Source organism: Lissotriton vulgaris, chromosome 6, assembly GCF_964263255.1.
Source record: "Lissotriton vulgaris chromosome 6, aLisVul1.2, whole genome shotgun sequence".
In the NCBI taxonomy this organism is placed as follows: Eukaryota; Metazoa; Chordata; class Amphibia; order Caudata; family Salamandridae; genus Lissotriton; species Lissotriton vulgaris.
This window is the reverse complement of record NC_141694.1, coordinates 1,008,412,942-1,008,439,444: the sequence shown is the minus strand read 5'-3', so window position 1 is coordinate 1,008,439,444 and position 26,503 is coordinate 1,008,412,942. Positions and strand designations below refer to the sequence as shown.

Here is a 26,503-nt window from a genome sequence, read left to right as displayed (position 1 = left end):
GCATTGTAATCGTATTTCATTGCCCTTGAAATGAGCCTGGCCGCCCCATGGTAAGTTGCCTAGAGAGGAGCTAGGTTGGTTTTGGTTGTAACATAGAGTATGGAACTGCTGTAGTCCAGCTTTGATCAGCCATGTTTACTATCTCTCAGTAAATGGTGCTGTGCTTGCTTAGCTAGTGTATCTATGCGTGATTGCAGGTTGAGGTTTTTGTACAGAGGAAGACTAGGGATTGCACATTTTATGATTCGTGGGATGAATGCTACTAGGTTGTCATTGTTGGATGGAAGGGAGTAGTTGGTATGGGACATTAAAAGCAAATTGGTCTTTCGAGGGCTGAGATTGTGGTGGTGGTTTAACATCCAGGATAGCAAAATGCCATATGTTGCACCTTGCACAGAGTCTTCAGAGCTCTATATAAGGTATGCACAGAGTGCATGTGCTGGTTACACTTGGTCCTGTGTTTTTGCGTTGCAGGCTAGTGGAAGATGCCGTAAGTTGCACCATGTACACTACGTTCTGTTTTTGCTTTGTGGGCTAGTAGGACGTGCCATAAATTGCACTGTGTAAAGTATTTTCCAAGCTCTGTTCGTGATATTCACCGGGCTTTTCTTTTATCTTGGCAACACCTCATCTCCAGTGTATTTTTTTAGTTGGTCTGATGGACCATACCGTTTGTTGCACTTCGCACATGTATTATGCTGCACTTGGCTGAGGATTTTCAGAGCTCTTTACATTATGACTTTCACTGGACACAAATTAGGGCAACACTTCATTCCTCATGTGTTTTTTCCTAGTGAGCGAATGGAACATGTCGTTTATTAAACTTTGTAACATATCATATGTTGCATTGTTCACAGAACTTCAGAGCTCGTTACAGAATGATATTCATGGAATGTATGTCTTGACAACACATCACTTCCAGTGTATTTTTTTAAGGTCGAGGGACCGTTGCACGGCGAAGCAGTGAGGGCGGAGTCCCGAAGATTTTATGATTTGGAGTTAGGGGGCTTGGAACCTGCCTCTCTCCTCCAGTCTCCTCCATTGGCTGGCTTCCTAAACGGAGGCCAGCCATTGGAGGAGAAAGGAGTCACTCCAATAAAGCCCCGTCTCTTTCGGATTCTGGGGCGTGTTTTTTTGCGTTCTTTGGACTGTGACGTCATCTGTCACTCAGAACGCCAAAACACGCCCCCGAATCCGAAATTTGCGGAGCTTTGCGGCCGCCATTTTATTTTTTCTTGTTTAGGACTAGTGCCCTGGGAGCAGCTACTTCTTGGATAGCACAGAGGATTACGTGCTCAGCCCTCAGCTCCCTTTTCTTCGAGAGCAACGGCCGCCCCCGCTATTACCTGCCCCGGCTCCCGGACCACCTCCCTCCGCACTCACCCGAGTCCTGGAGAGAGTGGCTGCCGGTACTGCGCGTTCTTCTGCTCCTGGCCCTGCCGCTCGCAAGGCTTCCTCCTCAGCCGCTGCTCCTCCTCTGGGGGCAGCTCGGACAGTGCAGCCCGACCCAGGGGCCTCTAATAGCAGCGACCGGACACATCCTGCGCCTCCTCCCGCACCTACCCCTGACCCCGCGTAAATGACAATTCCATTTATTTAACGATTAAGCTCTTGGCAATGTAAATGGCAATGCCATTTATTTATGATTTAAAAAATAAAAAAAATGTCATGAGCAATGCCAATAGCTCTACCTTTAATAATGCTGAGACCATTGCACTGTAAATGCTTGTTTAAAAAGGTGCTATGATGGCTGCCGCTGGATTTGTAGGCACAAAAATATTTTTTTAAAGCATGGGCGGGGACAACAATACAGAGGGGTCGAGTGAACGAAGCATCACAGAGGAGGCAGGTGGGAAACAAAATGGAGGGCGGGTTGCGGGAAGCAACACAGTGTGTGGTGGGGGGAGTAAGGGGGAGTAAGATGGAGGGCTGGAGTGGGGAGAGAAAGAACTTGCACCGTCGATTCGGTGGGAGAGAAGTGCACAGGCTAGAAAGCAACACAGGGTGGAGAAGTATGCACGAGTGAGAGCAACATGAACGGTATGGTGGAGAAGCACACAGGTGACAAAAAGCAGCCCAGAGTGTAGCTGGTGAGAGAAGTACTCAAGGTGACAGCAGGTAAACACATGCACTCTCACGGAGTCCTTAACCCAAAAGAAAAAAGTAGCCCTAGAAAGGCAAGTAATGGAAGGGCAAAAGTAATACTGCGTAACAGGGACAAACATCAGAAGAGGAACGAAACCCCAAACAAGCTAACAAACCAAAAGCAAGCAAATGAGAGTGACAGTAAAGCCAACCAATGGAAAGCAAAGGATGAGCGCTAAGACTACTGTAGCCTGATCTTTCGGCAGCAGAAAGTGTTTGCTGTCAGGTAGGCAAAACCTAATCTATACTATCTTGTTCCTCATGGGAACAGTCCATCCTGAAGTGCCTCTCCAGAAGGCAAGCTAAGTAGCCCTAGACCAGTTCCTGCCTTATATGACCTCATAAATGTGGTACTACTTAGAAAATATCACACAGCATACCTCAGCAGATGTCTGGGCATTCCTTTTGCCACTTAGGACATTACTGTGCAGGAAGAGAGGCCAGTCAAGAAAAGAATAATGTTTAGGAATGATTTCTCTATAGGTAAAAGTGTAGGAACTGTATTTACAAAACAAAAAAAGCTTGGGACAGCTATGAAAAATAATACCCGTCCGCATCGACCCCCACCTTGACACCACTCAGTCCAATTCTGTGGATGTTGCTTACCCGTGTAACCTACCTCTACTTTTAAGAAGAAATAACTACAATTTACTATTGATGAAAGGACTGCCTATGCAGTGGCACAGGGATGCATGTCTGAAATGTTAATGGCCTTGCTCACATTACGTGTGGGTGTAGTCTAGGACTTAAAAAATGTAGACTGTAAATTCTCGAACAACATTCAATACATATTCTCAAAACAGAATTGCAGCAATCTCTACAGACTGCACATTCGAAAGCATAGGTTGAAGTGTATAACTTTGGTTGAAGTAAAGATCAGGAGGGTGGTAAATAATGTTGCAACTGAGTGCTTAAGTTGCATACAATGTATAGATAAGCTAGATGCCTCCATAACACCCAATCCATGGGTGTCCTACATCGGTGTTAGCCACTTTTACCATTCAACAGAAAAAAATCAATTAACTACAAAGAAAGCAGTAAGAAAAAACTTCCTCAACCCAGGCAGCGGACAGCAAGTCTGAAATGTTCACAAGCTTGTTCCAAATTAGGTTTGTGTGGACTCCAATACTTAAACAAGATTGGCAAAGTCAAATGGTCTAGCCATTGCAAGCGAACAGACAGGATTTTTTTTTAACACTTGAAGCATAAGACAAAAAAAAGAAGAAAACATGTCACCTAAACATGGTAGCATATACTCGCAATAAACACTTAAATAAAAAAAAAATCAATGCAAATAATTTCAATATAACACTAATGGTTCTAAGTGTACTTAGAACATCTATAAAAAACCTTTTTTAGTTTTAATGCACTTCACAGGAAAATCTGATTGTTACTGGTGCAAAACATTTACTATTGTATTTTAATTTTTGAAACCTGAAGACATACGGATTAGTAAAAAAAAAACCTGAAGAAAAAAAAACATTACAGGGTAAGTAAACTACTTGCCTGCCAGCTCTGGCTCTTAAGAGCACTCATTTTTAAGAGGAGGCAGAAATGCGACCAAGCAAAATGTTTCCAACACGGTGCAAGATATCATAAGGATAAAGTGAGCTGAACAACTGCCTGTGCTGTATGTTACGGTGTTTGATGTACTACAAGTATGTCTTTTGTATTTCTTATTTGTTTTATATGAGGTTGGTGATACAACTTAAGTTAGCCCTATTCCAGACCTAACAACACCTTCCTCCAATTCTTAAAGAGCCTCAAATTAACAACTAAAATCACAACCTAACCACAATTCGACAGAGTAAAGCTTCTAAAGTAAGATTCAATTTACACATTTGCAGGCTCAAATCAGGAAAACCAGGTGTGCAGTAACTGGGGCCACATCGTGCGTACTGGGTACTTTTAGATGCTGAAGGAATAGCGATGACATTGTAGGACCGGACTGGTAAATCCAGGCACCGGGCAATCACCCGGTAGGCTGGAGGAGGTGGGGGCCGGTTCTGTTGCTGGGGCCGATTTGGCCGTGTGGAACCGACCCCTGCTTGAGTCAGAGACAGTCAATGTACAGTGTCCAGTTCTCTTGCCGCTGGCAACTGTCCCCCTCTCTTTGTTCCCCCTCTTCCTTCTCTTTCTGTCTCGCTCCTCTTAGTTTAGTGAAAACCGAAACTTCAAGAAACAGGCATTACCTTCTTTTTCCTCCTTTCGTTTATTTGCTCCCCTGTGAAATGGATCCAAAAAAGAAAAACCCTTTTGCTGGAAAAGTCTCTTTTTCTGACATTTCTCAATTTTTTAAGTGCAGCCTTGGGGTGGAGAGAAATAAAACATTCAGAATATGAAAACTAACTAACTAACAAACTAAAGCAAGACGGGGTGGTTGCGAGGTGGCCAGATTGATTTATTCACACTTAAACCCATTAGCACCACTTTACAGTGTATGCCAGTGAAGCGCTACTTTTGGTTTCTCATCTCTCAACATCGCTTACCGTGGGTGGGAAAGTGCACTATTTCTGGAGGTACTGAAATACCTATTTGATGGGTGAATTGGAAAACAAAATATGTACAGCTGCTTTGTGTTCACAAATGTGGTCTTTTTAAACCATACTGCTTATGTTTTGTAAGGATATAAGCAATGGGCATTGAAACCGGTCCCTTCTACGACCTGTAGTCATGGCCTTAACTTTTCAGGCAAAAACACTCACTCATTTCTGAATAATGAGTGTAAAAAGAAAAAGGTAATTATGTTGTTTCCTGCTTACATTTCACATGCTTTACTTAACCTTTTATTCCCTAAGAGTGATTGCTTTTTCTAGAATGTTGTAAAAAACATTTTAGGAAGCATATTGGTCTTGTCTAGTGCGTGATTTGAATTGAGTCACATCCAGGTGTTTATAGCGGGTCAGTGCAGTGCAAGTTCCTCTCAGTGGGGCAGTATGGTGTTCAGTGGGGGAGAGGTGAGGGCACTATGGTCAGAGCTGTTGAATTTGGAACTGGGGAACCAGGTTCAGCCTTCATGACCAGTCCAGTCTCCTGAGGGAGCACATTCCCATGCTAGACCTTAGAAGGCCCCCAAGACCTTAGAAGCAGACTTGCAGGCAGGTAGTCTTGCAGGCAGGCCTACGAAGCAGCACACCATAGAGTGACAGTGACTCTGTGACTGAGGTCAGACGACCCTTGAGCAGGGTGGCTCTAGGGCAGTGGGACCGCACCAGGTGCTGACCAGGCACGGTCCGTGCAGGTAACAGCAGTGGGGCAGAGGGGCCGGGTAAGGGGGGATTTCTAGGGATGATGCAGAGGGCAAATTAAATAAATAATTAATTTCCCCTCTGCATTGTCCCTCAAAATTCCAGTGAAGACAGAAGGGGTTTAGTCTAGTGGACGTTTTGACTCATGGAAAGAGGGTTAATGTGCCTGCTGCTAAGAACATGTACCATACAGATCAGAAAGTGCACATAATGTAAATAGTGTAACTGCAACAAATGAAACTGATCCTAGGATGCTTGTTTCCAGTTTAGGTAGGACCTGGCCTGGCAGTTCGAGCTGGACTGTTCCCATTGGGCACAGGGTCAAGATTGATTATATGGCTGGGTTCAAACTGGAATGGCATGGTGAGAAAAACAACCAATGGATTTAGGCCCAGATCCCTGTACTGGGGTGAATGCATGACATTGTTCTGCATTCTGTTCATCAATTGTTGTTTTTGGATAATGTAAATAGGTCAGTGGGCTCCTCCTTTAGCCAGATAGGCCCTATTGTTACTTGCAGCAAATAAGGTAAAACCCCAACATGGAACAGTGAGCTATTAACTGTCATGTAAGAGCTGCATGCAAACTGCAGGGTATAAATAAGAGTGTTATGGTTTTTCCCCCGTCTTTGATTATCCTAATGTTACAAAAAAGGGTTCATTGGGGTAGAAATAAATTCTGATTATTAAAGAGAACCCTCAACCATGGTATTACTTTTTAAATACTGAGTTTGTGTTTCTCCAGACCAATCACTATTAAGCTATGCTGTTTACCAATATGGTTGTCATGTGACTCCTACACCTTGTAGTCCTTTTTCTTATGTAACATTAATTTCCTATACAGTGATTTACACAATTATGATTGATTATCTCTGTGTAATATGTGTGATGTAAAGCACTCTGACACCCTATACGGGTATAAGTGGTGCTGTAAATTTTCTGATACTTTATTATTTTGACATTTGTACACATGCTTAATGCCTCTGCAAAGATTTTTACTTATTAGTACCAGTGGAACATACAACTGCAGCAGTGAGAAAGGTGACCAGTCAATCTTTTCATGGGACCCTACACTTCACAGCAGCACAAGTCACATTTCTTAGTAACTTTTGATATGTTTGAGGTATAAACAATTTATTAGTTAAAATCATCCAATTATGCAGCACATGATGTTTTATGTGGCAAATGACAGAGCCATAATTATGTGGAAAAAATGTGCAAACTAGGATATTTTGCCACGCATGTTTGAACTGCTCTTGTGGAAAAGGGAGAAGTGCTGATGACAGAATCTCCATGGCTGGGAGACAAAAGGCTTGCGATTCCACTTTTCAGGATATTTGGGACATTCTATGATTGGAAACATATCCTACTTTGTGAATGTATTTTAATGTCAAGAACTAATATTAAACCTTAAATAAACATGTGTATCCATTGGTTAAATTAAATAACGTAATAAGCTGTAACCGGTTAGTGAAATGGGAAACAAATACTAAAAATTGGGATATTTTGCTCCTTCTGCCACACCTCTGACTCCGTCCACTGACCCAATCCATGGGTTATTCCTGCCCTCTGATTCTCTGCCAACAGTTCCCCTACTTTTTTCCCCCACTTCGACCACTGGGTGGTGGGCGCTGGGCGGCACTTTATGGGGGCATCACGACCGGGCCAGAGAAATGAATTAAAAGCAAAAGGGAGCAAAAGGGGCCTAAAGGGGCAGGGGGCAGCAGGGCTAGGCCCCAGCCCGGTTTCGCAGCGTAGTGGTTTTGTTTGTTGCGACAGGGGTGGAGCGAGGTGGTGGCAGGCCTCAGGCTCTAGGCCAGACAGGCTCTGATTGATGACTTGAGGAGCGGCTATCCCGGACCCCGATCCTCCATGTAACTTAGCCAGCCATGAGCCATCATCACCCCTCAGAAGCCAGCCGTGAGCCATCATCACCCCTCAGAGGCTACATGCATCAATCTGGAATCCTCAATGGCATGTGGTGAGCAGGGGGCAGGAGGAGGGGAGGCGGAGAGTCTTCGCTATATTTCGGCTAAAGCATCACTTGGGCCTTTTCCAGAACTTATTAGAGAATACATACACAGCCAAACTAATTGGCAAAACGTACAATGCCTCACTCAGGGAACACCTAACTGGTCTCCTGTTACTTTTTTTTTTTTATTAATAATACTATGGGTCTTTTTTCCCCTCAATTAACTGAGAAATTCAGACACTTCCCTTTTCAAGAACTTTTCAGTGAGTGCACCCTTATGGCAGAACAACTCACCTCAAAGGGCACCCAAATCTTGCAGTTGCACCAGACCGCTAACAAAAATCAGTCATTCTGTATAAAAAGCAAACAAAAAATGCCTCAGCCCACACACAGCATTGCTGCAAACAGGTTGGCAAATGTTTAAAATAAATAAAGTGGGTGCTCACTGTCCCATACTGCTGCATTCACCTCAGAAGTGCAGTCACTGACCTATCACAGTTATTACACCCTGGCAGTGCCGTGTTGCACCAAGAAAGGAAATCAGTCCTCTTTAGAAGTGTTACTTCCGGTCGCATTAAAGAGCAGCAGCTCTTTGCAAAAGTGTTGGTACCACAAGGGTTGAAGTACCCATTGTCTTGTACACTTTTTACCCTGAAGCTTTGCACAATTGTTTGAAGTTAAGTGTGTTTTTAAATGACATTATGCTATTTTATATGAAGAATAAATTGGTTATATTTATATTCATGTTTCGTGCTCGACATTTCATTTTTTAGTGTTCTTTGTAGGAATGTCTGTGATTTATGACTGGGTATCCTTGTGCTCCATAAGGTAATCATTTACTATGCTTTAAAAGCTAATACAATCTAATATGTAATGAAAAACATGTTAAAAAATGCTTTGTTTTGGCCTTTCTGTCTCACATTTTCTAGTGGGAACAACCCCCCAAATTCCCCCTAGTAGTGGTTGCTCACTGCGCTTGCTCGCTACACACCATGTGGGGGCTGGTCTCACTTTTACTTTGTTCTCTCTGATTCACTACTTGTGTCTATTTTTGGTGCTCTCTGAAAGAAGATCTATGGGTACATATGACTTGGTGGGTAACCAGGTGCTCTTTAAGGTCATCATCTACTATTTACTGTGCTTTGGAAGTTGATACAATTGAATATGGAATGAAAAATGTGCTGTAAAATTCACCATTTTGGTCTGTCTTTTTCCAAAATTTTGTTGGGGGAAGAACCCCCCCCCCCCCCCCCCCCCCAATCCCCCCTAGTAGTGGTCGGGCTCACTCGCTGCGCTCGCTCGCTATGCGCCAGACGGGGGCTGGTCTGGCAAAATTTGCCAGCGCTGCTTTCAGCTCCGAGTCCGGCAGATGACAAAGTTATTTTTCAGTCTGCTTTATCTATAATTAAAAAAAAAAACGAGCTACAAAAGCAATGCTATTGTGCTTGACAAGATGGCCACAATTCAATATCGTAAGAATGTGTGCAACCAGACAGCCTCATTTTCTACTACAACCAAGATAAGAATATGGTTCAATATAACAGCCCCGGCATCATGACTGTGAAAATGCGGGGTTCACCTTTGTGCCTGAAATGGTGACACCTCAAAAATAACCCGAAAATAAGCATTCGAAATATTAGTAAATTCAAAAGCTCGAAAACTCACCATTAAATGGCAACACTGGCTTTCGGTCGAGAAGTTCCCAGAGACGTGATCCTGCCCCAAGACCTTTCATCAGCTCAGAATAGAAAGAGCTCATACCTGAAATAAAACAAAAATTAATGAAAAGCGTGGCTAGCAACATTTTCAACTAAAGCTGCAACAGATTATTTGACAGTCCCATCTATCAATATCTACATTTTTATCCAAAGCTGAAAACCTAGGAAACTACAATGAATACCTCCGCCGAAAAAATTCTGACATGCTGATCCATGAGCACCGGCGTCTGTGCGTGTGGCCAGTGTAGTTTCAAGGATACCTTATGTAAATAATCCTGGTCACGGGAACACTAATAGCAGCCAGATTCTGGGTGGGACAGAAAAGAAGGTATTTGGAAGCGGTATCACAGCTGATTTGTTAAACAAACTACATAAAGTTAATCAATGATCTGGTCATCTAGGAGTTTAAACTGCTGAATTTTAACCGGATTTTCTCATTTAAACACCAATAATTAACTCAGAATGCCAACCTGCAATGAAGCAGCCGTGAGGCTCACACGTGTCACTTCTATCTCTGTCTGATTTGCTAGGCTAAGTGTTTTTTTAGTACAACGTAAAAACAGCCTAAGCTGTTTTTTGTTTGGGCCTGATGTTTCCAATATCCATAGATAAGTCTTTGGGACAGACCCTCACCCATGACTAGATGGCTTTGTTGTCTCCTACAGTGCCAAGTCACTTACCTTAACGCATTATCTGGTAGAGACACGATCTAGCCGCAGATTCCCTACCTTTGAACTTCCAGGCGTCAGGCTAGATCCGGAAGATTTTTGATAGCAGCACCCCTGCGTGCTGATAGGTGGCAGCGGTTGACTATGCACGAAGTCGTAGGAGTCGGGTTTATTGCCGTCATGACGTCCGTGTTGTCTATATAGGCCCCGCCTCGGCGCCCTGACGTCAGTACTTTTTAAGACTTTTCACGCCAGATTAGCGGAGAAATGAAGTGACTGACAATGGTGTTTTAAAAACAACTAGGGTCCTGAAGGGAAACAGTCGTGACAGTAAAACTATTCTGCAGTGCGAGGAGGATGGATAGGTCAGTAAAGAATCCGCGACTAGACCATGTTTCTATCAGAAAAGGCGTTGCCGAAGGCAAGTAACTTGTCCATCTGACAGAGACATCTAGCCGCAGATTCCTTAACTTTGAACAGATACTAGAGCAATACCATGTCGGAGGAGGGACTTGAATGAAGCTTCAAACCAATTGTATTAGGTATTTAATAAGCGCGTATATCACCCATAGGTCTCATAGCGCTAGCTGATAATCAGAGAACCAGAAGGGGTGGGGCGAAGCGCTAGAATAGCCAGGTTTTGAGGGCTTTGCAGAATTTTTTGGGGTTGGTTTCCAAGCGAAGATGTAAAGGCAATGGGTTCCAATATTTAGGTGCAGTTCTGGAAAAGGATCTGCAACCGTTCCTTACTGTGCGGACCTTGGGTACAGTTTACTGGTGGAACGGAGGGTTCTAACTGGCTGGAGTTTTGTGAGCTTCTTTGCTAGATATTGTGGTCCTTTATTGTTTCGTGTTTTGTGTACCAAAAAGAAGAGATTGAAGTTGATCCTCTTTCTGATAGGAAGCCAGTGGAGAGTCTTTAGACTGGCCGCCGATGGAGAGCGTGAGGGGGTGGTTGGGGGTTAAGACCAGCCTTGCCGTAGTATTCTGTAGAACCTGAAGCTTTGTCAGATGCTTTTCATTTATGGATGCAAATAGCGCATTATTATAGTCCAAGCAACTAATGATTAGTCCTGGTACAAGGGGCATGCGTGAGGGAAGGGGAATCCATGTGAAATCTTCCTAAGATTGCACATTAGACCATAGCTGGTGCAAACCACGGAGTTAACGTGGTCCACCATGGAGAATTTATTATCTATTACCACTCCAAGATTGCGGGCTGCTTGCTTGGGCGGGTGCCACGGTCCCAAAGAGGACGGCCACCAGTCAGAGGTCCCTAGGTTCTGTGCATCACCGAAGAGTATGATTTCTGTTTTGCTCGCGTTGAACTATAGGTGGTTATTTGACATCTAGTTGTTTACGGTTGTCATGCATTGTTTGAATCTGTGTTGGGAGTCGGTGGAATCGGGTAGGGTGAATAGTAAACAATAAGTCCTGCAGAATAGAACAGCCAAAAAGGCCCTCTCTGCGAGCCTGGTTATCTAGGTAATAATGCTTGGCGAACGTATGCAGAGATGCCCACCTGGCTGCCTGGCAAATGTCACGATCAGAACACCACGCTGAAGTGCCACGGTGGCTGCCTTTGCCCAGGTAGAATGGGCCCTAAGGCCTTCAGTGAACTGTTTATTCTGCAAGGCATAACATATTTTTTTTTGTTGTAAAATTTTGGCATAACATATTTTAATGCAGAGGATAACCCAACGTGATAAGGTCCTCTTCTGAACAGCACGTCCCTTCTTTGTTCCAGCATACCCTATGAAAATCTGATTGTCCACCCGGAAACATTTTAGCGTGGTCAAGGTAGACCAACAATGCTTTTTTTTGGGTCCAGGTGGTGGAGACTCTTTTTTTGGGTGTTACTACCTTGGGCAGGAAGGAAGCCCTAGTGTAGAGCACTACTTCGTCTGGAAAGACAGTCCGGTAAGAGGCTGAGGTAACAGAGCCTGCAGTTTGATCACCCTACTGGAAGAAGTTATTGCCACTAAATAAGGCTGTGTGAGCAGCAGGAGGGAACAGTTATGAAATGGTTCAAATGGTGTGCACATCAAGAAAGTGAACCAAATTAAGGTCCCACTGGGGAATAATAAAAGGTGAAGGGGAAAATAAGTGAGTGAGCCCCTTCAGAAATCTCTGTACAAGAGGTGATTTAAAAAGCGATGGTTGGTCAGGAAAACTAAGAAAAGCAGACAGGGCCGAAAGATAGCCCTTCAGGATGCCCAGAGCAGAGCCCTGCTGGGCCAGAGAAAGAATAAATAGAAGAATGTCTTAGAGTAAGCAGTTAAGGGGTCAACAGACCACTCTGTACAATATTTTTCAAAAACTTTGCCATAAGCAGGCGTACACCGACTTTGTGAGGGGGATGCCTGGCTGCCAGGATAACTTCAGACTTCAGCACGAAGGTCAAAAGCTGTCAACTGTCGCCGCTCAATCTCCACGCAAGGATGCGGAAAGTGGACAGGTACGGATGGAGAACACTCCCCTGCTGCTGAGACGAAAGATCCCCCTCGAAGTGGCAGCCTGATCGGAGGATCGATGCTCATTTGCAAAAGCTTGGGCCACCACACTCTCTATGCCCAATCTGGAGCCACAAGGATGACTTAAGCCCGGTCCCTCCTGATCTTCTTGCGCACTCTGGGCAGGATTGTTATGGGCGGAGAGGCGTACCGAAGGTCTGTGCTCCACTCGCGCCGAAAAGCGTTGAACAAGAGCCACATTGGAAATTTCAACACGCAAAACTGCTGACATTGCGCGTTCTCTTCCAAGGTGAACAGATCTAAACAAAGCTCTCCACACTGTTGAAAGAGACCTTGCACAACCTCCCGATGGAGACGCCACTTGTGACTCGCATGGCACAGTCGGCTTAGTTTGTCCGCTTTGGCGTTCAGAGAATCAGCCAGATGTTAACCCACCAGGCCAAGTCCAGAGTTCCGAGACTCCTGACAGAGGGACCACGGCCCCACCTCATCCTATTTGTTGCAGAACCACAGGGCGGTAGTGTTGTCTGTGAACACTTGAACTAACCTTCCCTTGAGGGATGGTAGGAAGGCTTTCAGTGCCAATCGGATCGCACAAAGCTCCAGGAGGTTGATATGGAGCCAGGCTTGGGCCGGAGACCAGAGTCCTCTGATCGCCACCTCTCTCAGATGGCCGCCTCATCCCAGAAGTGACGCATCAGTCACCACTTTGAGATCTGGTTGGGGAAGTGAGAGGGGTCTGCCTCTCATACAATCATGATTTGTCAGCCACCACTGTAGATTTTTTGCAGTGCCCTCCAATATCTGGACTAGGTCGGCGAGATTTCTCTGATGCTGCGCCCATTGGAACTTCAAGTCCCACTGCAGAGCCCGCATGTGCCACCTGGCATGGTCCACAAGCAGGAGTCTTTTTCACCGAAATCCAGGATAGAAGCTGAAACATCAGAATCATAGCCTGAATATCTTAGACTAGCAGTTCGGAAGGATAGGCCCGAAACTGCATTGTGTCCAGAACCGCAAGCATCTGAGAGGGAGTCAGGTGTGAATTCAGCACATTAAGCGGGAACCCCAGCAAATGTGGGAGGTTTGCCGTAGTCAGGAGGTGGGGGACGAAGGCCTGGGATGAGTCCGCCTTCAACAACCAGTAGTCAAGATCGGGGCAAACTAGAACCTCCGATCTCTACAAATGGGCTGCGACCATTACCACAACCTTTGTGAACACCCGAGGGGCACTGGTGAAGCCAATAAAGAGCAGGGTAAACTGAAAGTGCTCTTGTCCCACAGTAAAGTGCAGGTAGCGGCGATGGGCAGGGAGGACTGGCATATCGAAGTAGGCATCCTGCAAGTCCAACGCTACCATCCAGTCTCCCAATTCCAGGGCAGACAAGACCTGAACAAGGATGAGTATCTTGAACTTCTTCTTTTTGAAGAAGTAGTTGAGGGCTCTGAGGTCAAGGATAAGACAAAGGCCTCCATCCTTCTTTGGAACCAGAAAATAGCAGGAATAGCAACCTCAGCCTGTTTCTGACCCGGGAACCCTCCCTATAGCTCCCTTGGCCAAGTCGTGACTTCCTCACGGAGTAGGGCAAGGTGATCCTCTGTCAGCGTATTGTAAGTTGGAGGAACAAAGGGAGGGGTAGTCTCGAAGGGGAGGGGGTATCCCCCTTGAACCATTTGCAGCACCCACCTGTCTGAGGTGATATCTCGCTGGTGATGGAGCTGATGGCGTATCCAGTCATGATACGGAGGGATTGGTCTAGAAAGGTTTTTCTGGTGTAGGAGGGATTTGTGGCTTGACCTGACATCTGGCCACCCAACCCGGGAGGGCGGGGTGAACCGCTTCCACAGCCCCAGACAGGTTGCTGGGCTTGCGGGGTCCTTTGGCTGGAATAAGGTTGGTGCGGTTAGAAGACTCTTCCATAGCCATGAAAGGGGCGAAAGGCAGACACAGGACGGGGTGAAGTGGAGAGGCCCAGGGACTTGGCCGTAGCCCACGAGTCCTTGAAGCGCTCAAGCTCGGCCATCTACCTCGTTTCCTAAGAGACAGGAGCCATCAAAGGGCATGTCCATAAGGTTAGCTTAAGACAGACAAATGATGACGGAATTCAGAACACATCAAAACATTCACCCCAAGTCAATAGATCTGGCTTAAATCTATTGTTCTTTTACTTACCATGCCAGCCCAGTTTTGACCCAGCCATATGCAAATCAGTCTTGCCCCTGTTCCTCTTGGAACAGTCCAGCCCAAACTGCCAAGCGAGGACCTCCCTGGACCGGATACTAGCATCCTAGGACCGGTTTTGGGGTATTGCCCCTCTTCAGCCAGGCTAGCTCGAATCCAGTGGCACAGTGAACCTGGTACCCATGTCTGGGCATACCCGGTGTACTTATGGAGAGAAAGCAAAATACACACAAATGGTGGACAGAAGGCAGAACAAATCAAACCATTCACACATAGTTAAGAGATCGGAGTTAAATCCATTGTTCTTTTGCTCACCATGCCACCACAGTTTATACCCAGGTCTATGCAAATCAGTCTTGACCCTGTTCCTCATGGGAACAGTCCAGCCCAAACTGCCAAGCCAGGTGCTTCCTGGACCGGAAACAAGCATCCTAGGACCTGTTTTTGGGTTTCACCCCTCATAAGGTTAGCTTGGACATCACCCGAAAAGCCAGGTGTCCTAAGCCAGGCGTGGGGCCTATGGACTACCATCGAGGAAATCGCTCTGCATAGAATGTCTGTTGTGTCTAACCCACATCGTATGGCAAACTTCGCAGCATCTCTGCAGTCAGTAACAGCTTGGGAGAGAAGAGCCTAGTCTTCCTCCTAGACTCTTCGCAGCGCTTGCACAACCATATCCAATAGAGAATGAAAGTAACGGCCGAAGAGGCATGCATTGTTTACAGAGCACAATGCTAGGTTTGTGGAAAAAAAAGATCTTCTTACTGAAGCTGTCCAGCCTTTTAGATTCCCTGTCCAGGGTTGTGGAAGGGAACACGCCATGGGAAGTGGAGGCCTGAACCACCAAGCTCTGTAGGGTGGGATGGGTGGATAGGAAAACTGGATCGCCAGTGAAGGGCAGTGTCAGCAGGCAACAGCTCTATTCACAGGAGCCCCTGTGCTGAGTTTGGACCAAGTGCCCAGCAAGACGTCAGTCGAGGCCTCACTAGAAGGCAGCAAGGGTTCCAATGTAGAGACACCAGGCTGGAAGACCTCTGTGGGGACATTAGTCTTGACTGCCACGGTAGAAAACTGCAGGTCCAAGACCTCCGCAGCCCTACGCACCACCATTGCAAAAGAAGCCCCCTCCTCTGTAGCCAGGTTAGGGGGAGACAGCATGCCAGAATCTGAGGAGGTATCCAGGCCAATGGCATCACCCAGTCCTCATACCAGTCCAGTTTTTGGTTTGGTTGTAGGGTTTCTAAGGGCTCCTGCTGCTCCTCCCAATCATATCATCCATCCCAAGCCCTTCAGAATAGGGCAAACTGTACGACATGGAGCAGTAGGGCTCCGTCAGCACCGGTGGATGCCCAACCGGCTCTGTTTCATCTGGAATGACAATGGGGGAAGAACCATCAATGGGTGCAAGTGTACACACTTCCCCAAGCTGAGAACACGGAGACAGGTGCACTACACCAGGCACCGCTGATAGTGGCCCCATTGCCGGCACTCCCATCACATAGTCGGGATGTACACTGCCCCACACCCCCCCCCCCCCCACCCCACTCGCGAAATACACCCACTGCTGATAACGCATCGCCCTCCCTGTACTAATGGGGCGAGCACGAACCAACCGTGACACCACCCCCAGATCCCCCCCACTGCATAATCAGGTGTCCAACACGCCACACACTTCCAAGTTTGGTAACCCCACACCTCCCCGTTCTTACTATCTTCACCTCTTCTTTACAACATGATAACGAGGATGGCATGATTGGGCTATGATTCCACCATCGTATTTCATTGTGATGCAACGATGTAGCATATGCTTTTCTCCGTGATCCATGTATACAAATTTTTTGAGTTTCGTGATATGGAATACTGTACAATTCATGCTTTCTTTATCCTGTGAACCCAATAAAGGATATATATTTAAAAAAAAATGGGTGCCAGTGAAGTGGAGGGTCTCGACGTCTGACGCGCGCCGGGAAAGGTCAACATGGTGCGACCGTCGCCAGTCCGGACCCAGTAACAGATCCAAGAGGAGGCCATGGCCGGAGCCAGAGGCTCCTTCTGCTGAGCCTGTGGGACCCAAAGGTGCACCCACAGGGCAAAGCCACCCAAATATGGTGCACATGTCGTAATAGAATTCTTTTAGTTGGGCGGGGGTAGCCCTTGACCCGGGAAAGGAAGGAGAGGGAAACGCGGAGCCGACCCAGCACCCGTTCCGCGAAGCAGGGCCTCAAACACCGAGATTCCTCGGTCTCGTCGCATGATGGATGGGACGAAGTGTAAGCATGCTTCTCCTTCTTGTGCTTCTTGTGGTGCTTCTTACATGCCCGCAATGACTTCAACCGGGAGGAAGACTACTTCAGCCCCTTGGAGCGGCGTTCAGACTTTCCTCTCAACCAAGACCTGGAGGGAGAACGACAAGGCGACCTCCATGACGCCGTACGCCAGGCCGCGATTAGTTTTAGGAACTGCTTGCTCAAAGCCTTCGGAGCCATGGCCCAGAAGTCGGAGCATTACCTAAGGTTGTGGTAGCGCTCCAGGTACCAAAGACACACCAGATGGGGGTCTGTGACTGAAATGACGTGGTGATAGGCCACCGCACTGCTTGAACCCTGAGGTTTTCCTGGTGGGCATCCCTACAAACCAAAAGGACTCGACAAAGTGTTGAAAAAAAGTTTGTCAAAATGTGACAGATCTGTGCTGGCTGGCGTGGAAAGAAAAGCACGGATATCAGTGCGCCGAGGTGGTGCCTATATACACTATGCAGACGTCATTACGCCGACGAACGATGACGTCACATGGAGTCGACTGATCCCACTTATTGGCACGCAGGGGTACACCTATCAAAAATCTTCTGGATCCAACCTGACGCCTGGAAGTCCAAAGGTAAAGAATCTGTGGCTAGATGTCTCTATCAGACAGCTTTACTCCCTATTCTTGCGTTTGTCCCACCCAGGAGCATTCCGGTCTTATAGTGTTCAGACTGGTTGACATGCATCTTTGCAATGGTAAGGTCGCTTGCTCTAAGTGAACACATTTTTTATTTTACTTGAGAGCTTTAAGGAGTTTTCTTCCTCTCTTCCCCATGTGCTGTTTCCTCTTTCTTTTTTTCCATACCAGGCAGCCCCCCCCCTCGCCGTGCTGCCCCTCCACATATCATTTGTTGCTTCTCCACCTCTTTCCATCCTGCTCATTTTGCAATATCCCCACCCTACATGTCCTCTGTTCTTCATCTCCACTTGGAGAGTCTCTCCCTCTTGTTTACCTTTCTCGTGCATGCCGCTCTATCACCAGGCATCCACCTAAAAAATGTTTTTTTTTTACCTATTTAACAATTGCCGCCTTCGAGGGTGCATGTATGTTGCATGGGTGGAGGGCACCTACAAAATGGTTTATGTTATTTTAACAAACCTATTTAAAGATGGCTGCCGCAGATGCACGTGTGTCTTTCGTGGCCATCTTTGAATGCGTTTTCAAAAATATTACAAATGGTTTTAAGATGTCCATTGTGGCCTAACACAGCTTTACTCAAGGTAGTCCAGGCATCCTATTTGTTATTCTTTCGTCATGTAATAGAATATGTAATAGAATATTTTGAGGAAAGTTAAAAAATCCTCAAGTAATTTAAGACAGGGTTGAAAAGTTGTAATTTTGCTTTGCAAGCCGTACAGCTCACTGTTCTAGGCAGAAAAGTAGTGCAAACTGCTCATTTTTTTAATCGTACTACAGTCATGGATCATATTTGGGAAGGTCAAAAATCCCCAAGAAGTTTAAGCGTTGAAAAGATGCAATTTTACACAGCCGAGACATGATGCTCTAAAGCACAGCTCAAGGCAAAAAAACACACTAGGAATATTACGCATCCAACGTGACCATCTTCAAATGAGTTTGTTAAACTATTATAAACATAGAAGTCAAAGACAGCTACTATAAATGTTCGCAGATTTTTGGCAATGACATTTGTAGACATTGGTTAAGTTTTAAAATCCCCATTCTGGCAAGTGTATCCGTGCCAGCTATTGAACACAAAAAAGCGAGTGTAAAGTCAATTGGTTTTACTGCACAGATATTATTAGCTTTGTCAATGATTGCTTCATATTAATTTGTATGACTACAGGTCTCAGGTTTTGCTTTTTTCTTTTGGCTTTGGTAAATTCCCAACAAACCTGTCTTTTTTTTGCTATAAACTCCACAGACAAAAAACTTACCTGTAACAGTTTATGGGACAGCGATTAATAATTTCACAATTAAAGTGCAAATCTCAAGGTGACACGATCAGAGAAAGCGCATCCACCCGAGATGAAATTTCGGGTCAAATCTAAAAGCGAAGTCTTGCACTTCTTCCTATGACATACGCTCTAATTGAGCACACAAGTATCTACCTTGGTATTTAACCCCTTGCACGTTGATGACGGCCCCCATCCGTCATGCACTACGGCGCTCGTGTGCGGACGACGGCTGGGGGCCGTCATAAACCCGTCCACTCGCGATTTTGCCGCACAGGCGCAGAATCGCGGCCGCATGCAAGAGGTTAAAATGTTCCAGACTGTACCTGGTCTCAAAGCAATAATTCTATCCAATGAATTCCTGACTATTGCATAGTGAAAGTAACTGTAATAGGCTATCTGCCAATGTAAAGTAGGTATATGAAAAACTTCCAAGCTATAGTACCAGAAAGTTTCAATTCTTTTAAGGACTCAGAGGCGAGGATTATGCTATTCTTTCTCCACTTTATTCCAATAGGGTAACAAAAAAACTATGTTTCCCATGAACATTTGGGAAAATGCTATTCAATACAGTGGAGAAAGAAAAGCATCATCCTCGCCTCCGGTCCTGACTTAGAATCACGAACACTGCTAGCAAAACCAGCATGGAAACGTGTGCTGAAAATTAGGATCATTATGCTTTTGAAACAACGTGTCCTTTCACTTGTGTCATAGCTTTTCACGTATTGACAGTGCAGGAAATGAAGAGGGATCCAGCTGGACTCTGGAAGCTATTATTGAGCCGCACCGAACCGGCCCCAGTGAAATATGCTGACTTTGTGCAGTACACCCACAGGTTTTCCCTTTCCATTCGAAACCTGCAGGGTGGGTTTGGAAAGTCATATTTTCACTTTCAGCAGGGCCGAACACAATACTTAGGGGGTCATCAGCACTGCTTTTGTTCGAGTCTCATATTGCTTAGGAGTAATCTATAGTCCAACACCCCGGTACCAATGCAATGGAGGGAAACAAAGGCACTCAACTTGCTATCACTTCACACATTTTTAAGAGAATATATTGATTTGGATGCAGGTCTGTTCATTTCCTGTATGTAGCAGTATGCATCCTATGAAAGAATGTCAGATGTATCTATCTGTATGAAATATCTCACTGATAACAATTTTTTAGATAATGCAATATTAGTTGAGGTGGGTGAGTACCCACCTCATACCACCTCATATAATAACCACAATCCTTATCAAGGGTGAACCCTTAAAGTCACTTAATTAGCCTGTACCACACCCATGATAGCTATGGCCCGAGCAGACAGGCTTAACTTAGAGGCAATGTGTAAAGTATTTGTGAAATATTCAAACAGTAATAAATTCAAAAAATAACAAAATAAAAAGCCTAATTAGGAAGAGAGTAAATTTTAATAACTAAACTAACAACTAAGTAAATAATTTTTACATTTGAATGTAAATTAGTTGCAAAAAGGGTCAAGTGCCAACAACTGTCATCTCTTTGAGCTTGACCGGGACAAGGGTACATTTTAAGACCCACTGTGATGGACCGTAGGTCAGGTACAAGGCAACGGTCATCCAGTTAAAAAGCACTTTGAAACTTTTCTGGAGCATAACGTCTTCAGTGGGGCAAAGCAGAAGGCTGTGACTGAAGATGAGTTCAACGTCGACAGGGAACCGAACACTCAGGTCTCAATGAAATTATCGACAAAGGCTTTGAGTGGGAAAAGTTCCGGAATTCACACCCAAACAGTCCTCCACGTCAATCAGACACAGGTGACTCCTTGGTTCGGTGAAGCTTTCTGTGTTAAGACTTATCTGTAGCTTCGATTTCCTCAGCAAGACAAGACTGCAAGCCGTGGCCAAAGAGGGCACAACATCATTGGGTGCCAGTCGATGACGGTCCAGCTAATTCAGATTTGCTGCTGATGGGAATAAGTAGCACGAGATGCAGCTATCCTAGTGAGGTGATGCCACCTCGGAGGATCAGCTTGGTCAGTTGGCCCTGATCACATGCTGGACTCAGGGTAAGAGTTGGCAAAACATTTCTAAGTCCAAGGCTGCAAGAAACATTAGGAGGAGTACAATTTGACACAAGACAAGAGTGCAGGATCTGATGGACGGTACTTGGGGGATGGGGGTCAAGACTCACTCCATCAGAGGCAGCAGTAAGGTCCTGGGTGTATTCAGTTTAAACTAGTTAGCTAGGAATGTAGGAAAAGGTCATCTTGAAGCTTGTGGTGTCCCTGTAGCCCAAACAGGAGGTCCAATAATTTTCTTCAGTTCTTCCACAGGTCCAGAAGTGATCTGAGGAGGGTACTGTGTGTGCCACATTTATGCCTGGCACCAGTCTGTGGCAACTCCTGACCACTCTCTGACCAATGAATAAAAAGTTCCCAGGGGCAACACTACCGAATTTTGCAGCACTTCCTGTGTGCCATACTGCAAACAACCCCGGAAAGGAATTGGTGCCAGCCTGACTAAAGGGACAATAGAGGGGTCAGGCAGAGGTGCGAGATACATCTGCCTGTTACAGGGTAGGCCTCCTTTGAAGCCCACCAAATCCCTGGGCACAGATCACACCTCCTCAGGCACAATGCCCTTTGTCCCAGTCCAGGGAGCAATTCAAACCACACTACAGGGGAGTCATCAGCAACCAAGCGATACTAGAAAGACTTACAGAAAGGTCTTGGAAGCTTTAAGCAGGGAAAGCGTGATTTATCTAAATACATTTTCCTTAATAGACAAAATCCAACATAATGGTAGATTAGACTTGTGTCTAAGTATTAAAAGAGCTTTTGAAATATCTGTCTAGCGGTTACCAAATCACAATTAGCATTCTAAATTGTAATATTATAAACCAGCGAACATGTGATCTTTTTTCGCATGTGTTTACCACACATACCATAACAACTTGGTTGTTACAACGACCGCGTTGTTATGTCGCATACCTTTACAACGCAAGTCGTAACAATGACTTGCATTAGGGGGCGCTGGATGTTGGAATAGAATAAATTACTATTCCAACTCCAGTCTGTGCGGACACTAGGGAAGGTGATGGATTTTAATTCCAACACCTTCTGCCCCCAACGCAAGTCGTTGTTCGCACTTGTGTTGTTACGGTATGTAAAATAACAACACAGTCGTTGTAAAGACCGCGTTATGGCATGCTTTTGGCTATGGAAGCAATCAGCCTTGCTGCAGTGACAGTAGCTTTTAGGCTTTTTCACTGTAAGGACACATGAAATATTAAACAGTTACACTTCCTAATTTTAAATACTGTGCCTTGATGGGCACTAAGGCCAACCTTAGAGGTAGCTTATTAGTATTTACAAGGACATTAAGGCCAATCAAATTGTCGAATTGGCAGTCTTAAAACTGCTTTGTCGGACGTGGCCAAGGAGGCCAAGATAACAGTACAGTTTCCACCACCCTACTGCAATCTTTCTCCATGCTGCCTGACAACACTGATTGTAATCTACCCTGCTGTTTCCCCCATGGGCTTCTGGGGCGCGGGGGAGAAGTATTGGCCCACACTTGTAGGCCCAACCAGACACCCAGACTCAATTCAAGTTGGCAGCCACCATCAGGACATTGAAGTCCTATGGCCTCTGAGGACGGACCAGATCCCTGTCTGAGAGAGCTGTTGCCTGTACCTCCTGGATGCTCCAGAGAGCGGGCTGAGGCAACCCGACAGATCTCATCCTGGTCGGCTGCGGTTTGTAACCGGTGCCAAGGTCGGGTCAAGCACTGTCGCAATGGGGTTCACTGTGATGAGTGGCGTGGGACTCGTGTCGGCGTGTGAGGTACGCAGCAGAGACTTGTTTGCCTCCTAGTGGCTGCAGCGCCTGGCCCTGGGTTCCAGGGCTTGCCGGGGTCCCCCAAACTTCAATGCACTGAGGACTATCGGGGAAGGGGGTGAGTGAGAGGTCCTCCCTCCCTTTCTCCTTGGCATCTGCTGCAACAATGCTCGCCGGAGGAGGGCTACTGTGAGGGACATTGATTGGTTTCTGAATCGCCCCAGCATTAAGTGCTAATGGCTGTAGGACCCGCCATCCAGCACTGCCCTACCCGCTGAGCACCCTGTACTAGCGAGACACGTGCTGGGTGCCCCCCCAGGGGCTGAAGAGACAGAGTTACGCCAGGACCTGCGTGGACTCGGGCCCCTCCTGGAAGGGAGATCTGTCTACGGAGGCCTGAAGGCCCTGTGAGGTGCCAATTGATGCGATCAGAGGTCTGACTTTAGCCCCATGCAGCTATGTGCTGAATCACTCAGAAAAAGCCCCCCCCCTCCATTCTTTTTCTACTCTTTCCTCTTTTGCTGGTGGGGAGGACCAACTGCACTGTTGCCACCTTTTCTACTCTTCAGGCGTTCATCTTCCGCAGTGGGCTACACCTTCGCCCTCCCTATCATTTGAGCCACTGACGAAGCAGCCTCAGCCTTATATGCCAACAAGGGGTGGTGATGGACAGAGTTTCTGAATTAAGCAGAATACTCTCAACCAGTCAAGAGATCAGGGCTAGATCCAACACCGTTTTTTAGCTCACTGCACCATCCCAGCTCAGAACCTGGCTATATGCAAATTAGTCTGTTCCTGTCCCAGTGCATGATGGGAACAGGGCAAACCAAACTACCAAGCCAATTCTTACACTGGGAAGGAAACAAGCTTCCGGGGACCGGTTTCTGGCATTTCAGCCGTCGTCGGCCCGGCTTGCTTGAATCCTGATGGTGCAATGAGCAAGGGACTCACATCTGAGTATACCCTTCCACGCTTAGGGTGGACAAAATATTTATATATATATATAAAATCTTTATTCGGCTTATTCACAATGGAAAAACCATAAAAGACACAAGTAATATCACACATTACAGAAGTACACATATTACATATTATTTCATATAAAATTCATTTCATAGATAAAAAAGAGTTAATAAAAAATGTGCAAGATGCCGCTCAAAATGGGCTTGACGAGGATTTTTAAAGGTTCTTTCTGTGTTTCACAATGCATTTTAAGAAACTACTAACAAAATAACAGACGTTTTCCGTTTCCAGCATTTGCAGTCTTAAGAGAGCGGGTCTGCATTGTCTCAACCCCCAAGTTCTTAATATCGGTAGTAGCCAGGTCTTTCTGTGGGCTTGATGGAATTTACAAAGCAGAATCACATGCAGGTTGGACTGTGTTGATAAGCCATCACATGGACAAGGGGGGAGTGTGGCATTCCAACAGTTTTGTGACGGAAAGGTGACCATTCTAAAAAAGGTGTTTAGCCTGAATCTTGTAATTAACATTCTTTCGTAGGTTGATGTTTGAAGTGCCAGGTACGGGTGAATGTCATAGGCTATTTGAATCATGTTTGCATGTATAACTGCCGTTTTTGAAGAGTTGGATGCAAGTCTTAAGGATTCCAGATGTCTTAATGCTTTCTGTTTGAGGTCTTTTTTCGAGATGTCTGTTATGGATACCGGATCCAGGTAATAGTTCTCAAAGCCTAGATCATTAAAAAAGTTTCTAACATATAGGAGCCACTTTACTTTTGAGGAATTGTCCAAGTTCATTGAATCTGCAAGGATGGATTGTGTCAATGCATTTTTGTCTGACTTCCAGATGCGGCGCCACAACATCAACGGTTCTATTTTAATTAGGTCCTCTATGTAAGGTATGCCTAGTTCTAAGTGCATTGCGTAGGTTGAGGTACCTTTGGGGGTGACTAATAGGAATCTTAAAAAGGCGTTTTCTGCCTTCTGAATGGGGCTGGTGTCAGTGTAGCCCCAGACTCCCGCACCATATGTTGCAATTGCCTGGCATTTGGCGTTGTAGATCTTTCGTAGCTCCACTGGTGGCCTTTTGCCTAGTCTCTGGGAGAAAGTTGTTAGAGCGGCAATTGACCTCTTGAACAAATGTGCCCTTGTGTTCACTGCTGGTTTCCAGCTAAGTTGGTCGTCTATCATGACCCCCAAATAGGGATATTGAGGGGTGGCTTCAAGGTTTTGGTTATTGAGCTGTATGGGGTTTGTTCTTTTCTGCCCTCTACCAGCTGTCATTACGAACGTTTTTTTCACGTTCACCATTAGGTCTAAATTGCCCATGAAGGTCGTGTACCTACTCACTGCTTTCTGGAGTTCGCGAGGTGTTCGTGCGAGGATAACAGCGTCATCCGCATAGAGCAGGGCTGGAATCAGGCGGCGGTTTATACGTGGAAGGTCCTGAGCCCCCCCCAACATCTCCCCCTCCAAACCGTTGGTATAGAGTGAGAAGAGGAAGGGGGCCAGGACGCAACCCTGCCTGACTCCACGCCCTACGCCAAACGGCGACGTCAGCTCTCCATTTACGCCAAAGCGCACTCTGGCCGTTGCCCCAGTATAGAGCTCTCTTAAGAAGTCCAAGAGGGGTAGGTCTACTCCCAGTTGGGCTAGGACCTTCCACAGCTTTGCGTGCGAGACGCAGTCAAAAGCTGCGGATAGGTCGACAAAGACCATATAGATCTTAGTTGGAATGGCCTGGGTGTATTTGCCCATTATTAGGGTGAGGTTAAGGACCTGCTCTAGTGTGCCAAAGCCCTCTCGGAAGCCGAATTGGATGTCAGAGATTATGCCTTGATCCTCACTCCACTGCTGAAGACGCTCTAGACAAGGACAAAATATTTAACAACAAGGGGTGGTGATGGACAGAGTTTCTGAATTAAGCAGAATACTCTCACCCAGTCAAGAGATCAGGGCTAGATCCAACACCGTTTTTTAGCTCACTGCACCATCCCAGCTCAGAACCTGGCTATATGCAAATTAGTCTGTTCCTGTCCCAGTGCATGATGGGAACAGGGCAAACCAAACTACCAAGCCAATTCTTACACTGGGAAGGAAACAAGCTTCCGGGGACCGGTTTCTGGCATTTCAGCCGTCGTCGGCCCGGCTTGCTTGAATCTTGATGGTGCAATGAGCAAGGGACTCACATCTGAGTATACCCTTCCACGCTTAGGGTGGACAAAATATTTAACAACAAGGGGTGGTGGACAGAGTTTCTGAATTAAGCGGAATACTCTCACCCAGTCAAGAGATCAGGGCTAGATCCAAACCCGTTTTTTTAGCTCACTGCACCATCCCAGCTCAGAACCTGGCTATATGCAAATTAGTCTGTTCCTGTCCCAGCGCATGATGGGAACAGGGCAAACCAAACTACATAGCCAATTCTTACACTGGGAAGGAAACAAGCTTCCGGGGACCGGTTTCTGGCATTTCAGCCGTCGTCGGACCACCATCAGGATTCAGGCAAGCCGGGCCGACGACGGCTGAAATGCCAGAAACCAGTCCCCGGAAGCTTGTCTCCTTTCTGGTGAAGAATTGGCTTGGTAGTTTGGTCTGCCCTGTTCCCATGATGCACTGGGCCAGGGACAGACTAATTTGCATATAGCCAGGTTCTGTGCTGGGATGGTGCAGTGAGCTAAATAACGGTGATGGATCAAGCCCTGATCTTTGGACTGGGTAAGAGTGGTCTGCTTAATTCAGACACTCTGTTCATCACCACCCCCTTTTCTGAATCAGCCTTATATGCCTGCACTGTCACAGGCTGGGGGGCACGGACTCCACCAGCTCAGTGCTGCCTGGCAATTCCTGGATTGCTCTAGAGGGTCATCTAATGCACTCCGCACTGTGTGATCCCAACTGCCCATGTGGCCCCAGGCAAGCGGGTTAAGGGCCCAAACTTTGCCCGCCTTGCGGTGGACTGGCCTCTTGGCCTGATATCTGAGGAACTACTGCCTGGTGGCTGGGGAAGGATCACCTTCGACAGACGGGCTGCTTGTGCTGCTCTGTGATAAGCTGGCCTGTCCCTGACATACATTCCTGCTGTGCCTCTGATGAACGATGGATCAACGATGGTGCG

At 46.2% G+C, this 26,503-nt stretch overlaps 1 protein-coding gene across 2 annotated transcripts in view; it reads right to left on the bottom strand.

The window, feature by feature from the left end:
* ABCB10 (ATP binding cassette subfamily B member 10) overlaps positions 1-26,503 on the bottom strand; it is a 1,632,094-nt gene that overhangs the window by 806,879 nt on the left and 798,712 nt on the right. For both annotated transcript variants that reach the window (XM_086927071.1, XM_086927070.1), the window contains exon 7: positions 9,030-9,125. In XM_086927071.1, the coding sequence (XP_086783197.1) occupies positions 9,030-9,125 (96 nt within the window). The remainder of the gene's footprint in view (positions 1-9,029; positions 9,126-26,503) is intronic.